Source organism: Quercus lobata, chromosome 3 (genome assembly GCF_001633185.2).
Source record: "Quercus lobata isolate SW786 chromosome 3, ValleyOak3.0 Primary Assembly, whole genome shotgun sequence".
Taxonomy (NCBI): domain Eukaryota; kingdom Viridiplantae; phylum Streptophyta; class Magnoliopsida; order Fagales; family Fagaceae; genus Quercus; species Quercus lobata.
Window position 1 is genome coordinate 34,832,792 of NC_044906.1, and position 17,768 is coordinate 34,850,559.

General features: G+C 35.2%; 1 protein-coding gene across 3 annotated transcripts in view; it reads left to right on the forward strand.

Annotated features, from left to right (window-relative positions):
* The first annotated feature begins 347 nt into the window (after window positions 1–347).
* Window positions 348–17,768, forward strand: part of LOC115981557 (mediator of RNA polymerase II transcription subunit 23) — a 47,453-nt gene continuing 30,032 nt past the window's right edge. For 2 of the 3 annotated variants that reach the window (XR_004089375.1, XR_004089374.1), the window contains exons 1-9: window positions 419–556; window positions 660–703; window positions 1,795–1,894; window positions 2,030–3,013; window positions 6,082–6,313; window positions 7,042–7,259; window positions 7,821–8,028; window positions 13,632–13,912; window positions 14,425–14,508. Coding sequence is in view for 1 of the 3 variants with exons in the window: in XM_031103775.1 (XP_030959635.1) it covers window positions 419–556; window positions 660–703; window positions 1,795–1,894; window positions 2,030–3,013; window positions 6,082–6,313; window positions 7,042–7,259; window positions 7,821–8,028; window positions 13,632–13,912; window positions 14,425–14,508 (2,289 nt within the window). In the remaining 2 variants the exon portion in view is untranslated. Of the gene's footprint in view, window positions 557–659; window positions 704–1,794; window positions 1,895–2,029; window positions 3,014–6,081; window positions 6,314–7,041; window positions 7,260–7,820; window positions 8,029–13,631; window positions 13,913–14,424; window positions 14,509–17,768 lie in introns of all 3 variants that reach the window. The other variant, XM_031103775.1, reaches the window with a different exon arrangement.

Here is a 17,768-nt window from a genome sequence, read left to right on the forward strand (position 1 = left end):
TCCTATAGTGGCATTTTTAAGCCCTATAGTGACGTTTTATAGACCTATAGCGGCGTTTTTATTCAATTTATGGAAATCGAGTCTTTAAAACTCGATTTTCAGCTTAATTTTTTTCCACTTTAAACTAATCCACTTGCAAATCGAGACATAAAAACTCGATTTTTATCTTGGAACTCGAGTTTTAGACACTCGAAATGCTAGTTTTCAAGATTGTTTTGAAACGTGACAATTAACTAAATTTTTTAATATTTATTGTTATTTAGAAAAAAAATTCCGAACCCGAACCCGGCAGTCCACCCACCCTCTCAAAATTTGACCGGTCCATTCATTCAAAAACATTTGCACTTTCTTTCTTTCTAGACTTCAAAGACCCACAAACCTCACATCTCTCTCTCTCTCTCTCTCTCCATGAGTGAAAATGGATCAAACCCAAAACCAAGCTCAGAGATCAGTTCCGACTGCGGCTCCAGCTTCAGCCTCCTCCTCAGCTTCTCGTGCCTACCAGTTCCACCCTGCTCGCGCTGCTATCGTCGATCTCTTCAACCTCTACTTAGGCGTATTCACTCTCTCCCAATTCTCATCCCTTCTGTTTCTTCTTCTTCTTCTTCTTCTTCTTCCTCTTAATTAATTAAAATATTGTGTGTTTCTTAATTTTGCAGAGAAGTAGTCGCCAGAAACCTGAAGATTCTATTCGAGAACCTCCGTAAGTACATACATATCTATGCGTTTGTGTTTCTATTTCTATATTGAAACTGTTTTTTTAGGGTTGAGTTGCGTGGGGCAGTGTTAAATTGTTCATATTATTAGCTTCTCTTGTCTAAATTTAAGTTTTTAGGCTCTACTCATTGAAAGACAGATGAAATTGCGTTGTTTATTTCATCCTAAGTTGAGAAAATCCATTTTTTAGTTTGTCTTTCGAATGAAGCAACGGAAAATTTAACGACAATGCTAAATAGTTACGCTAAGGCGATTTTGTTTGAACTTCCTAATCAATATATTTCCTCACTATATAACTCCGCCCGTGTCTGTGCTTAGTGTCGTATATTTGTTAACAGAGGTTCCAAGCCCCGGAAAAACGAAGAGGGTTGCAGTAGGTTGACAGCCAGCATAAAATTTAGTCACTAATGAATGAAAAAGATATTGTTTCATTAATTTTCTGCAGTGATGCATACAAAGTAAGTTTTGTTTCTAGGATTGTGAGTATTTCCTTGAACTTTGCTTTTTTACATCCTCTACATACTAAGCATGCCTTGCCAGTCTGTGTGCTACCAAATTTCCCTTCTTGCTTACATGGGATATATGCCAGTTTCTGAAAGTATTAAGAGTCTTTCTTTCTTCATCTAGGATATGACCTACCTTTAAAACGACACAAAGCTCCTACACGAACCCCTTTTTTTTTGAGTTGCTTTCTTAAAAATACACTATTATGATACGTTTTTACAGTTATTTGCGGTGGCAAGCCAAACCAGTAGTTGAGATGTCCTTATTTTATAATGTGAGTTTGGCTATACAAATTTTTGTTTCAATCCAGCTATAAAAGACTCAAAATTATCTGTAAATAAGATAAGCTTTGACAAATTTAGATGCAGAAGGAAAGCCTAATAAAAGAACAGTTTGATTCATAGATGTATCAAAATATTTGGCATATTTTGTGTTGTGAGTATATTCTACCATAACTGTTCAAACCTTGAATAGGTGTGATAAGAATTACAAAATTTTGGAATTGCTAGGATTCTTTGATTAGCTGTTTGCTCTCTTAGTGCTCTAATCATTGTTTAAATAACCAATCTTCAGGAACAAGACACAAAAGCGTGTGCTTGCACTAAACAGGGAGCTTCCTCCTCGGAATGAGCAGTTCCTCTTAGATTTTGAACAACTTCAAAGCCAGTTTTCTGTGAGTTTCTGAATTTTAATTATTCTTTTTGCATCATATGTCTTCTTTCATTAGTTTTTATTTTTATTTTTTGGTTTCATTCAACTTAATTGTGCCATTGTGCTTCTGTGTATTGATGCTGGTCATGTTTTTCAGGACCAAGAGCAATTGCGTGCTGTGACAGAATCTGTTCTTATATCTCTGGTTGTGCAGTGTAGTGGTCATGCACCACGGGCTGAATTTCTTCTCTTTGCTTTACAGAGCTTGTGTAGTATAGGTTACATTAACTGGGATACTCTTTTGCCACAACTTCTTTCATCAATCTCCTCTGCAGAAATGACAGTGGGTCAGGGGAGTCAAGTGATGCCAGCTGTTTCATCTACAAGTTTATCACAGTCTGGGATGCTTCCACCTTCAAGCTCAATTCCCAATTCTTCTAATTTTCAGTCTTCAAATCCGGCATCTCCATTACCTTCAGTTCATGGTATTGGGTCCCCTGCCCAATCAATGACTGAACCACCATCATGTGCAACTCTGTCACCAGCCAAATCATCTGATATTTCCTGTAATGGACAGCAATCTACAGCCAGAGTAAATTCATCTATAAGAGATAATGCTGTAAGCAGTCTACGTCAGCTGTGTTGCAAGATTATTTTGGCTGGTCTTGAATTTAATTTAAAACCAGTGACTCATGCAGAAATTTTCTACCATATGCTGAATTGGCTGGTTAATTGGGATCAAAGACAACAGGGGATTGATGAATCTGATGCAGTGAAATCTTGGAGACCTGACAAGGCTCTTATTGAATGGCTGCACAGTTGTTTGGATGTGATTTGGCTTTTGGTTGAAGAGGATAAATGCCGAGTACCCTTCTATGAATTATTGCGGAGTGGTGTGCAGTTCATAGAAAACATACCTGATGATGAAGCTTTATTTACACTTATCTTAGAGATCCATCGGAGGCGAGATATGATGGCTATGCACATGCAAATGCTAGATCAACACTTGCATTGCCCTACATTTGGTACTCATCGGATTCTGTCTCAAACAGCTCCTAATATTGCAGGCGAAGCAGTAGCAAACATGCGATATTCGCCAATCACATATCCAAGTGTACTTGGAGAACCATTGCATGGAGAGGTGAGACATTTTCCTTGATTTCATTATCAGAATCCAACATTTCATGCAAATGAAACATTACATAATCTTTGGAATATCATAAACATGTTCTTGGTGGTTTAATGGCCTTTGTAAGTGAGTAGTGCAAATTCTTGAATTGTTTTGTGTGATTGGTTCTACTTCAATTCGATTGCTTACTGTCATAAGTTCTAATTTAAGAGGGCCTGCCACAAGTCACAGCATTTTTGTTGTTTACTGATTTATTTTATTTTATTTTAAAATCCACAAAAGAAATGATGATTTTTTCATTTTTATTAACAATTATTGTTATTATTTGATTATTCTCTATCCACTGACAAATATGCGAAGTGCTACCTGAGTGATAATGTTGCTGCATAGATAGTAATACAGTTGAAATTTGTAAGCTATGCTGTGTTTGAGAGAAACTTTAGCTGTGTAGATTCAACTTATGAAATAGAAAGGGTTTGATAACATATTAGAGGTAATTTTGCTATTATGAAATTTGAACGAAAATGACCTGCAAAGCATAAAGTAGACTGGATGAAAATCATATGAGTATTCTTTCCCCAAGTTGTGGGATAATCAATAGAAGAGATGATGTAAAGCTCTCTAGTGCTTTTACAAAGTAATGCATGAACCTCTGATGGAACACACATGGTGTACAAAGTCTCCCATTAATGGATCCTGTTCATTAGGCTAATTTTTTATATGCTTCTCAGTTCTAAGTTTGTTTTAGAAAGTCTTTGTTATTGGATAGGGTTTATAGCATTTCAAATTAGTGCACTTCCTTTCCCTTAGGCTCTCTCTGCTTCCTTGCCAGTTTGTTTGTGTAGATAGCTTACAAATGGCCACTTGCTCCCTGTTATCAGTTTATTAGTAAATTAAGGGAAAAAAAAAGCTGCTTGGTGACGTAGGACAAGTGAAAACAAACAAAATCTGATTTAAATATCCTGGGGCAGATCTGGTAGCACTTGGGCAACTTAGATTTTTAGGAATTAGGGTTAGGTTTTGGTGGGGAATGGCTGGAAAATTATGAGGGCTGTAGGGTTTCCAATGGGGGAAAGGAATAGAAGGGTTTGGGGATGAAACAAAGGTGAAAAGTCAGAATTTGGGTTGCTGTGAATAGTATCTGTACATAGACTTCCTAAGCATCACATCTTGGATAGGGTTGCATCACACAAACCAATAAAAGCTTCATAGCTTCTCTAAAAATCTGAAAATTTTATGCATTACAACCCTTTAAGTAGGAGTCTAATACCTATTCCTAGTTGAAATAGGATTTCTTAAAACCCTAATAAAACTTGGGCTTGGATTCCTTAAGCTTTTACGACTAAGCCTAACTAAATAAAAAAAAAACTTAAATAAAACCCAAAATAAGACCTAAAGGACCATTAGCACAACCCATGTCTATAATTTAGGAAATTACAAAATTGCCCCTGACACAAAATAAAATAAAATATAAAATTGAGATTACATGCAATTTTTTTTTTATAACTAATAAAAATATAGGATAAAGTTTGGCTACAAAATTAGTTGTAACCTAAGGTTACAACTTAAAAAAAATTGACATTACTACATATTTTGAAAATCTATCTATTGAATTGCGTGTTCTTTACACTTTTAATACACATGTCAAATTTTATGCTAATCGGATATTATTTACTCTATGATTTATAAGCTTATATTTTATGCATTAAACTACAAAAACTTGCAATTTAAATAATTTATCGATAACATAACTATTGATATTTAATTTTCTAGAAATTTTGCAAGTATGAAGGATATAAGAAGAAAATGTAATTCAATGGTGGATTTGTTAAAATTCACCTTCAATAAAAAGATATTGAGTAAGGTTGTAGTCTTAGATTACAACTAATTTTGTAGCTAAATTTTGTCCAAATATATATATATATATATAAGAAAAAAGAAGTCACCAAGTATACAAGAAATATAGTGGAGTGGAACAATTAGTTACAAAAATTGCATAAATATAATAAATCAACAATAGAAAAGAAAAAAAAAGATTCCTAAAGGGTGTTAGCTAGTCCAATAAAGTTCTGAAAAAGAATAACTTGAGAGCAGGCATAGAGTGCTTGATATCTTCAAAACTTATGCTATTTGTTCCCTCCAAATGCACCACATCAAACAGTGTGGGATAATCATCCAAATGTGACCATTTTGATGATGACAAAAAAAGTGACCTTACTTGCAAGCTAAGAGCTCAACTACAGATTTTGGCATCACCTAGAAAACTCCAAACAAACCAAAAATCATGGACCGCAAATCTGAAATGATGGGGTAATGTAGCAAAAGGTGGTCAATAGATTCACCATTACATTTGCACATATAACCCCAATTTATGATCTTTACCTTTCTCTTCATTAAGTTGTCAATACTCAAAATATTACCCAAAGCTGCAGTCTATACAAAGAAAGCTACTCTCAAAGGGGCCTTGGATCTCCAAATGATGTTCCAAGGGAAGAGATGATTAGTAGTAGCAGTATCAGTATCAGAGTCCAAAGGTTGGTAATAAACACCTACCTTGAAGCCCTTTTTCTTATTTGCTTTCTAGCACATCTTATCCTCTCCAATCCCTCTAATTTCCGAATCATAAATGGTAGTCATGAAAGTCATCAAGGACTCCAATTCCCAATCTTGTATTGCCTGCACAAAGTGTGGGATCCTAGTGAAGAACCCCATTGGTGAAATGCATAAAATTTGCCACATTGGCATCTTTATTGCGGCTAAGTCTAAATAACTTGGGGTAACAAACAGCAAGAGAAGTCTGCCCACACCATCGATCTTGCCAAAATTTCACCCGTGTTAAAACTGAGATTACATGCATCTAGTCCACTCCTATTGCATTTATGTACAAATATATAAATATGCATGTGTGTGTATATGTATGTAGTTATGCCTCTACGTGCGTGAATGTGTGTCTTGCAATTTTATTTGGATTAGAATCAACTGCGGTTGCTTAAATTAGCTTCTTTTCATTGGAATAGGATCTTTCAATGTCTATTCAGAAAGGAAGTTTGGACTAAATTAGTTTCTTTTCATTGGAATAGGATCTTGCAATGTCTATTCAGAAGGGAAGTTTGGACTGGGAGAGAGCTTTGCGTTGTATAAGGCATGCTCTTCGCACTACTCCATCACCTGATTGGTGGAAGCGTGTGCTTCTTGTGGCTCCATCCTATAAGAATCCTCAACCGCCAACTCCTGGTGCTGTTTTTACTTCTGAAATGATTTGTGAGGCAACTATTGATAGAATTATTGAACTATTGAAGTTGACAAACTCAGGCAATCATCTCTTCCTTAATTTTCTATTTATTGAATTGTATTCCAAGTTAAAATGCCAATTCACTTTCCCATTGCTTTCTTTAATTGAGGGAGTTTGTAGTACTTTTTCTATCTTTAAAAATGCGATAATTTGATCCTAAGTTTTTTAGTTTTTTAAAAAAAATATTTTTTTTAATGCTTTTAAGAGTGCTAGTATTATTGCCTTTTGGACATAAGGATAAACTGCTTAGCCCATTAGGGGTGAAAAGCCCTTGGAGTACCTGGTAAATGGTTTTGGCGGGTGTGGTTAGTTACCCATAGTAGTTTGATTAATAGTGAGGATTGTTGTACAATATGCTGTGCAATGTGCAACTAATCTGAGTGAAGTTCTCCTATGAAAAAAAAAAAAGTTAGTATTAAAAAATAAAAATGAAATTGCAGTGCTGTAATATACATCATGGTTATTGGTGGGAGTGGACTTGCTGAGGTCACGTGAAGGATACTAGTTACATTCAAGCAATCAAAATTTACAAGTCATGTTAGTCATTGTAGCCTATTTTTTGCTAGTGGCTTTCTATATGCTTGACTTCATATCCTATTTTACTATATGCTTGTTTTCATGTCCCTTTTTTTTACTTGCATGTTTTGTTCATTGTGGCTGTTTGTATGATGACTAATCATGGGCAATTTCTGGAAGTATATTTTTTGTAAGCTAAAATCTTGTACATTTTTTTTCTTGATTTTACCAGAGATAAATTGCTGGCAGGAGTGGCTTATCCTTTCAGATATCTTCTTTTTTCTTACGAAAAGTGGGTGTATTGACTTTGTTGATTTTGTGGACAAGCTACTTTCACGGGTTACAGAGGGTGATCCACACATTCTTAAGACAAATCACGTTACTTTGCTGCTTGCACAAGTTATAAGGGCTGAGCTTGTGATGAATGCTTTGAATTCAGATCCTAGAAAGGTTGTTTCTTAACCGTAAAAATTCATTGCCTTTCTACTGTGTTGAAATTCTTGGCACCTTCACTACTGATACAACATCATTAAAAGCATTGATAATTCTTTTGTTTTCTTGTCGAAGGTGTATATTTTAGCTAAACTAATCTTTCTGCTGGTGGGACAGGGGTGGGCGTTTTGTCTGTTGGACAATGTGTGTCTCTGAACATGTTTGGAGTTATCTTTTCCAATTCATTATGTTGCAAATTATAAGACAATCCATGTGTTTATTTAATCAAGCCGCATGACTCATTAAAATGGTCATGCAATTAAACTACACATGGATGGTCTCTTTAATTGCCACATAGTAGGTTGAAGCAAGATTGCTCTAAATATGTTTGGAGCCAAACCTTTTCCTTATGTGTAATCCTATGTTGCAGAAATTTAGGTTTCTCTTAAAATTTTTTGATGATTCTTTTGGTGTTGAGCACATTAATCAAGTTGATAGCCTATACCTGAGGCCTTTTGGTGTTGAGCACATTAATCAAGTTGATATCCTGTATCTGAGGCATTTTGTTCCTGCTGGCAGGTGGAAACGACCAGAAAACTAATATCATTTCATCGAGAAGAAAGAAGCCCTGATCCTAATAATCCTCAAAGTATCCTGCTTGATTTTATAAGTAGTTGTCAGAATTTACGTATTTGGTCACTGAACACAGCCACCAGGGATTATTTGAATAATGAACAGCTCCAGAAGGGAAAGCAAATAGATGAATGGTGGAGGCAAGCAAGCAAAGGTACATTTTATTCCTGTCGTTTCATGGAGTTTAGTTTATTTTCCTTGACCACATGGCTACTGCTGCTGATGAAATGAAAAAATGTTATCTGATTGTGCTGTATGCTTATTTGTCGAGTCAGTGTATGGTATAAGTGTTTGCGTTACAATTGCTGCTACTTTGGATATGTAGGACACTTCTCCCTTTGTTACAGGAACCTTATGACCATATGAGTGTCACTCCCCCTTCTATAACTACTGTCAAATGAGTCTTTACACATATATGAGCTTGTGGTACTTCATCAGCCCAATTTATTTATTTATTTTTTAATTAATATTTTTAGAAAAATCAAATCAAAGACATTTTGATCATGACATCAATGTAACGACTAACGAGGGTTTCGTATGGTAATTTCTTGTTCATTTTCTGAAATTGAAAAATGAATTATCAACCTTTAACGTTTGTTTCAAAATTGTCCTTATTCTTTGTAATGTCCCATAAAAGTCCTTATCATCATATAATAGATGAAAAAAGTTAAAGTAGCAAACGAAATTCATGAAATCAAGGTCACTTTGATGATGTGTCACGTTAGTAATTTTCCGTCCATTAGATGAGGATAAGGTCCTGTTTATACAATTTTGAAAGTATAGGGACTAAAGTAAAACATTTTAAGTATAAGAAATATTTTGTAACAAAGGTCAAAGGTTAAGGGCCAAATATGCAATTTAACCTATTTTTTTTTTTATTTTGGACAAAGTCTTTTGTTGTTGTTGTTAAGTTTTCAATTGTTTGTCAATGCTTGATTGAGACTCAAAATGTTACATTCATTATGGTACTTAAAGAAATAGCGGATTTAATGTTAAGAATGATAGTAATTGAAAGAATAAGAGATATTTAAAATAATTATAATAAAATTATGTTGATTTTTTTGCATATACCTATAGCAAACTAGAATATATATGCTAATTAAAGTTTACAAATATGATAAGTTATCTTAAAAAAATAGTGTGTGTGTGTAGACAAGTAATGAAAATTTAATTCAAATTATAAAAATAAGTCACCCAAGTATAAATGATGCATACAACTGGGGATCAATACAATTAAGCACACAAATTACAAGTATCCATCAAATCATGAACCAAAGAAATAGAATGACTTGCTACGATTGATTGAAATCCATTCCAATAGTATTTTAAAGATGAAAAGTTTTAGATTTGCTATTGTCCTTTCAGAGTCCTTGAAGCTCTGATTATTTCTCTTGCCAAATGCACCAAATCAAGCAATGAGGAACAGCCATCCAAAAGACACTATTGCAATGACATTCAAACTTTCCTTGCCAACACACTAGAAGCTCAATCACAGTTTTCAGCATTACCTAGTGAATACCAAACAAGAACACCAAAGACCACAACTCGGAAGCAATATGATATTGTAGTAAAAGGTGGTCTACTGATTTGAAGCAATATGACATTGTAGTAAAAGACCAATCCAAAATCTATACTTTCCTTTCACATAAATTATCAATCATCATGTTTTAAAGAAGAAAAATTTTAGATCCCCTACTTTTCTTATCCAGGGCTCCGATTATATCTCCTGCCAAATGCAACCAAATCAAGCAATGAGGAACAACCATCCAAAAGACACCATTACAATTATGTCCAAACTTTCCTTGCCAACAAACTAGAAGCTCAACCATAGTCTTTAGCATTACCTAGTGAATACCAAACAAGGTGAAGATCATAGATCTTGGCTCGGAAGCAATAGGACATTGTAGTAAGATGATCTATTGATTCCTCATTGCTCTTTCACATATAACCTGGAAAGCACGGACACGGCATTTTGCTTATTGTGCCCACGTCGGCTGCACATGTGTCCTAACCCCCCCACCCCCCCCCCCCCCCCCCCCCCAATTATCAAATACGGCCAGGACACAGGGTATGTCAGAAAAAGAAAGAAAAAAAGAGTGGGGAAAAATCTGTAACCTTGCATCTCCATTCTCCATTTTCAGTCTTCCTCAAGCTTCAGTTTCTCTCACGCTATGTCTCTTCATCTTTCATAGCTCTCTCTCATTTTTTGTTTTCAAAACTTATATCTTTTTTTTTTTTTTTGAGAGTTGTGTGACTAATTTATCTTTTTATTTTTATTTAATTTATTATTATTATTATTTTTTATAGAGTTGTGTGGTTGTCTGCCTCTTCTGTTTCAATTTAACTTTTAAGTGGCCAGCTGTTGGCCACTTCCCTTCTTCTTTCATTGCGTCCTTTTTTTTTTTTTTTTTTTTTTTTCAATTCACATATTAGAATGACACACTCACATAATGGGCTTTAAATATACTTGTGATTTGGGACATGGGCTTAAATATAATTAAGACATGAGCTTAAATTATTAAAGCAGGTAATATTTTAAATTATATATATATATATATATATGCACACACACACACACTAAAAACTCTTAGACTTTAATTACATAAAATATTCATTATTTCTCTTAAATTGACATATGTTTAATATTTTATGAAAAATAAATGCTTAACCATATATAAAAATAAAAATAAAAATATATTTAATATACATATCTCTGCCCCTGCCATACATTTGTCCTACTTTTTCAAAAATTGACGTGTCACCATACCGTATCCGTACCTGTGCTTCCTAGCATATAATTCCATTCCAAAATCCACAATTTCCTTTTTACTGATTCCCCACTGCAGCCCAAACTAAGAACACAGCTCTAGAAAGGACTTTATGCTTCCAAATGCTCCTTTAAGGGAGGGATTGATCGAATACATCTATCAAAACCCAATAATGGTTGCTAACCTCAAAACCCCTTCTCTTAGTAGGCATCCAACACATCTTATTCTCACTAGATCCTCTCAAAGATACTCCATAGATAACTTCCATAAATTAAAAAAAGACCCTAATTCCCCTGAACTGCTTGCAAGAATTTCATATCCCAATAAAGAACACCATTGTAGAGCTTCACAAGATCAACCACATAAGCCTCCTTGTTACTACCGATTCTGAATAACTCTAGAAAACACAAACTCAAAGGGCTATCCCCCCACCAAACATCAAGCCAAAGTTTCACTCTAGATCCATTACCAATCTCAAACTAAATATAGCGAGAAAAGGTAGGCCAACCACCTCTAATAGTCTTCCATAAGCTCACCCCTTAAGGATTTGGAATGGAATTAGAGCACCAGCCTCCACCCTCACTTCCATATTTAACCCTTATCACCCTTCTCCAAAACGCACCTTTTCAGTCCCAAATCTCCACAACCATTTTCCCAACAAAGCTTCATTAAAGCGTCTCAAACTCCTAATTGCCAAACCTCCATATTGAAGAGGAGAAACATACCTTAGATCAATTCACCAAGTGAAATTTTGAACCATCTTCCATATCACTCCAATGGAAATTTCATTGGAGTTCTATGCGATTTGTGGCGTCCACCGGCATAGGCAATAGGGAAAGGAAATAGGTCAACATGGGAAATAGGGAAGGAAATATGTCAGTAGATTGGATAAAGTACTTTTTAATTTTTTATAAGAGTAATTCTACCTCATTTAGACAGGAGATCTACTATTGGATATTGCACATTTCTAAGGAGAAACTTGATCACTTGCAAAATTAAGAATCAAAATTGATGTAGGGAGCATTAAAATCATCTAAAATTTTATTTTTGAATGTAAAATTAATTTTGTTTTCAAATTTTGAATTTGGTTTAATGTTGTTGGTTTTAAGGGATTTGATTAGATGTTTTCCATATTAGCATAATCTATACAATTTGAATAAGAATAATTTATGATGAGTTGAGAATATATCTCCTCTTTTGTTCTCTTTGTTTGGTGTGATGCCAAACGCCCTTAGGTGGTGAAGCTTAGGGTTTGCAGGCAGGTTCTAGGTGGTGAAGCCTAGGATTTGTTTTGTTGTTCCTTTTGTTCCTTTTTTATCCTTATTTTCCTACCCTTGTTCTACATAAAAAATGTTGTCTTGTTCTAGTTTAGAGATCAAGTATAGGGCCATGACTCATACATCATGTGAACTTATGTGGATCAAGCACCTTCTTGAGCAATTAAGGTTTCATATGTAGTTTCCATGACTATGTATGCGATAACTAAAAGCAAAGCAATCCACATTGCTTCAAATCCTATGTTTCATGAGCAGACTAAGCGTATAGAGTTGGGTTGCTATCTTGTTCGAGAAAGAGTGGAAAGCGGTGTTAGTACTATGCCATATGTTTCTATAGGAGCTCAAACCGCTGATATATTTACCAAGCCTTTGTTTAAAACTACATTGGATTTGTTATGTTATAAGTTGGGATTGTATGACATATATTTGGGGCAAATTAGTCAAAATATATTAGAAATCATTATGTAAATAATAAATAATTAGTTTTAACCCTGCACTGATGTAGGACAAATTAGGGATTTGTCTATGTTTAGTTGTGGTGGGTTTTGGGTTAGGAAAGAAGAAGAATTAGAGAGCAGTTGGGTTGTGTGAACAATGCCCATGAATGGTAACCTTAGAAAGAAAGAGGAGAAAGAGAGAGTAGAAAGGAGAAAAAAACAACAAAAGCCAACGTGCCTATTGCCTAAAACACTCAATTTTATTAATCAACTCATGCTACTTCTTTGAATACATATATGATTCCTTCTAGTATTAGGACTACTAATAAAGCCTAATAAATACTTAACTTGGACCCAAAGAAAATAAACCTAAAATACTAAAAACCCTAGAAGATTCTAGACTCAAGAAAATGACCAAAATACCCTTAATTTGCAGTAATTGCAGAAATTACAGATTTACCCCTGAATATAAAATTGACCATAACTATTAAAATAAAAGCCCAAATTAAAAACTGTTTTAACCCTAAAAGACTCATACTTAGACATTTGAAAGGGCACGATTTTCACTTCAATTGGACTTCGCATGAGGACCCAATAAAATAGTTCTTGAATAGCGAATTTGCAAAGTAATAGCATATTAATCTTACATGACTTGGGGGTGTACGAATTGTATTTCTTTATCTGAATTTTTAGTCTCTATTTCCTTTAGTTCTTGATTATATTGTATCTGTTTCTTGTTTAGAGTGATCACCATCGTGAACATTTTTATGATGTTCAATTTTTTTCAATAAAAGTCTTATTACCTATCGAAAAAAATACATGACTCCATCATACACACATGATCTTTTTATTGGTCCTCTGACTTTTAGAATGAATTGTTGAAGTGGATTGAGTGCCCTAATTCATCTTCAATTTTATTTTTTTTGCCATTTCTTTCAGCATGAAATAACTTGGCAAATATATTTATATTAAAAACTGTGGGAGGAATTGTTTATTTGGTTTTATCCACTTCGCTAGATTGTTGTCCTTGCTTGATTTAAAGCTTTACTTCTAATATACATGTTTTACATTTTTCTCTTTATTTTTTTAAATATTGCTTATTAAAAACAAGTCTGATATCCTCATTTTTGGGGCATTTTCTTTAATAGCAAATGGTGAAACTGTTCTTGGATTTCTTTTAACAATGATTCATATCTGCTGCAGAGTGTGTACCAAAATATTTTTAATGGGGTCTGTTCTTGTCCATTTTTTACATGTGTTGGTTTTTCATTTCAGGTGACCGCATTATGGATTACATGAATATGGATGATAGATCAATTGGGATGTTTTGGGTTGTGTCTTATACCATGGCACAACCAGCTTGTGAAACGGTAATGAATTGGTTAAACTCTGCTGGAGTTACAGATTTGTTACCAGGATCAAATCTACAGTCCAACGAGAGGGTAATGGTTATGCGGGAAGTAAGCCCCTTGCCAATGTCATTATTATCTGGCTTTTCCATGAACCTATGTTTGAAGCTTGCCTTTCAAATGGAAGAAAGTTTATTTGCTGGGCAGGTACGCTAGTTTATATAGGTTCAATTCAATATAATTTTTTTTAATGAGTACTAGAAAATATTCTTAATTGTATTTTAATACTAATCATGTCATATATGCTAAGACTAATCTTCTTAATTACATGTATTTGTTTACTAGAAAATCTGCCCAACTTAGATGACTGAAATTGTATTAATATTGTAGAAAAAATTGAGTGAATAAAACTCATTATGTAATAAATCTTACTAAGGGTTTTTCCCCTCATTTCAAGAGGTATAGACTGCCAAAGCATAATAATCAACTCTGGAGCCATCCAAAAATCTACGTGGAAAGGAGAGCCAGCAATATGTAAAGAGTTATTTGATTACTATAAGTGCATTGTCTGATATTATGTCCTGGAAACTTATAAAGTATGAATTATAGACTAGATAGCACTTTGAACAAGATCTCTATAAATCTGGGAACGTGGTTCAACGAGATCCCTATAAATTTGGAACTATCTTTTGACATTTATGTTTAATATTTCAATGCAGGTTGTGCCTAGCATCGCAATGGTTGAAACATATACTAGATTGCTGCTCATTTCACCTCACTCATTATTTCGTTCACACTTCAGCGTAATTTCTTGTGCCGTTTAAAAGCTTTTTTTATTTTTATTTTTATTGCTACATTATTATTCTCATTTCTTGCAAGTAAGTATGCTCTGTATTAATGCATTCATAATATGTAGAGAGGGAATGAGTTTTCTCCCTTGTTTTCTGGTCTTGAGGCTACAGTGGGCTTCATAATGTAGGCAGCCCCCAACTTTTTTCATTATGGGATTCTGTCTGAAGTGTCTATGTCAACCTGTAAGGGGTTCACCTGTAGCTTGGTTGACATCTTCATATTTGAATTTTTTGGGTGAGAAGAAAAAAATGTATAATGGATAAAGCAATGCCTATATATTTGGCATGAATTGGCTCTCACTCTACCATTCCTCTACCTTGCTACACTAGAAAGAGAATGAAAGTCTTTCAAATGGTCATCCTCAGATTTAGATCTTGTCTTTTAACATGCCAATTATTTATTTATTTATTTATTTTTTAAAAGGTAAACACAACTCATACATAGATATCGAACTTGTGACCTTACCCTACAGCCCTTGTTTATTGGGGGAAGAGATGTCATTTGGCCCAAAAATGATAGGCCTGATGCTTATTTTGGTGTCACGCTATTAGCCTAGGAACTTTGATCTTAGCTTTCATATTGTTTTGTCCTCATTCTTGGAGCTATAGGTTTTAGTTTTAGCTGCTCATATAAAAAAAATGTGACCACTGGGTACTTGAGCTATGAGTTCTTAAACTATTGCTCCAAGATTTACACTGTGCACTTGGACACCTTTACACTTGCTTTGAAGCTGTTTCCAGGTTAAAGGTGAATTTGGGTAAGTCTGAATTGGTGAATTGGGGATGTTCCAAATTTTTGGTGGGGGGGGGGGGGGGGGGCTAGTGATTATTTTGGGTTGTAAACAGTTGAATTTACCAATGTAATACTTAGGTCTTTCTTTGTATGCCAAATTCAAAGATGAGACAATTTGGAAATTGGAACTCAATTCTGGAGGTGAAGAGAAGATTGGTAGGATTAAGCGACTTTATTTATCTTAGGGGGAAAAATTATGGTAATTAAAAGTACCCTTTCCAACTTACCCACCTATTTTATCTTTCTGTTTCCTATCCCAATTGAGGTGGAGAAAAGTTACATAGAGATTTCTTATGGAGTGGCTTAGGCGAGGAGTCCAAGATCCATTTAGTGAAATGGACTAAGATATGTGGGGGGTTGGCCATTAGGAGTTTGAAGAGATTTAATCAAGCTTTTCTCAGTGGTTCTAGAGATTAGGTATGGCGCAGATATGTTATGGAGGAGAGTAGTAGGGGAGAAGTATGGTAGTGTATGGGGTGGTTGGTGCATGAATGTTGTCAAGGGACTTTACGGTTTTAGTTTTAGGAAATTTATAAGTCGAGAGTGGGCTTCTTTTTTTGCAGTACCTTCAGTTTGAGGTGGGAGATAGGACAAAGGTGAAATCCTGTTATGATTTATGGTATGGCGAATTTCAGTTGAAGGTGGCATACTCGAAACCGTTTTCCATTACATGAACATGGAAGCTGTAGTAGCAGATCTTAAAAAGTTTGGCAATGGCTTTCTTCATTTGGATCTTAATTTCTCAAGAACTGTGCATGATTGGGAGTTGGAGTCATTGTTGTCATTTATGAATGTAATATATTCCATTTCAATGAGGGGAAATGGGGATGATAAGTTTTGTTGGATGCCATCTAAGAGAAGTGGTTTCGAGGTCAAAAGCTATTGTCAAACTTTAATTTCAATTGAAGATGCAAATTTTCTTTGGAAAGGTATTTGGAAGACCAAAGTGCTACCGCGAGTCGCATTATTTTCATGGATTGTAGAGTTGTGGAAAATCTTGACAATCAATAATTTGAGAAAGAGAAATCTTATTTTGATAGATTGATGTTGTGTGTAAAAGAAGTGGTGAGACTATGTCATGCCCCAACTCATCATTGGCATGATATTGTTCGCTTTGAGTTGTCCCCCACGGTTTTAAAAGGATTTATACCAATTAGAGTCTAAGACCTCCATGTAAGGCGCATGACCCCCTTACCTACGCAATGTGGACTTATTTAAGATTTGGTTCTCCCTCACCTTACCCACGTCTTTTGGACTTTTGGTCCCCATTAAGGGCCATGTGTCACCATGTGGGACCCACACATCATCTTGTTGCGTAGGGGTCGGCTCTGAAACCATTTTATTGTGGGGACCCAAATATCTAAAAGACCTCTTAAGTGTGGTGAGGTGAGGGAGAACCAAATCTTGACTAAGTTGCACATCGCCTAGGTGCGGGGGGAGGTCTTATGCCTTATATGGAGGTCTTAGACTTTAGTTGGTATGAGGCCTTTAAAAACCGTGAGGGGCAACCCAAAGCAGATAGTATCATGCCAATGATGAGTTGGGGTGTGACACTATGGATCATCTACTCTCCATTGTTCTTTGGCTCAAGAGTTGTGGACTTTGATCTACAATCTGTTTTGGGTTCAGTGGGTTATTCCAAAAAACATACTAGTGTTGGTTTGTGAGCATGGGTGGCTAGGACAACGTCGACATTTAGAAAAGGTTCAGTGGGCAGTTCCCAATTGCATAATATGTTGTCTTTTGGCATTCTTCATTGGGATTTGAATTTCTCAAAAACTGTGCATGATTGGGACTTGGAGTCATTGTCATCTTTTATGGATGTACTTTATTCTATTCCTGTGAGGGGGAATGGGGAGGCTAACCTTTGTTGGAAACCTTCTAAGAGAAGGGGTTTTGTGGTCAAAAGCTATTAGCAAACTTTAATTTCTACAGAAGACATGAATTTTCCTTGGAAAGATATCTGGAAGAGCAAAGTTCCACCTAGAGTTGCATTCTTTACATGGACTGCAACGTTGGGGAAAATCTTGACAATCGATAATTGAGAAAGAGAAATCTTATTGAACACTTTTAACGTGTGAGTGTGACTTGAGGTGTAAGTGCAGTTGTGAATCAATTAAGCACCTGTTACTGCACTGTCCTATAGCTAGAAAGCTGTGATCTTTTGCATTTACAGCTTTTGGAGTAATTTGGGTGTTGCCAAACCAGGTGATTGATAAGTTGACTGCTTGCAGAGGGTTCTTTGGATGTCACTGAAACAGGGTTGTGTAGCAAGCTACTCCAAATTGAATTATGTAGACCATATGGGGAGAGAGAAATTGTTGAACTTTTGAGGATGAAGAGCATTCTATGCAGGATATTAAGAATAGTTTTGTGATCTTTGTTTGAATATTGTACTTCAATTTGGGGGGGGGGGGGG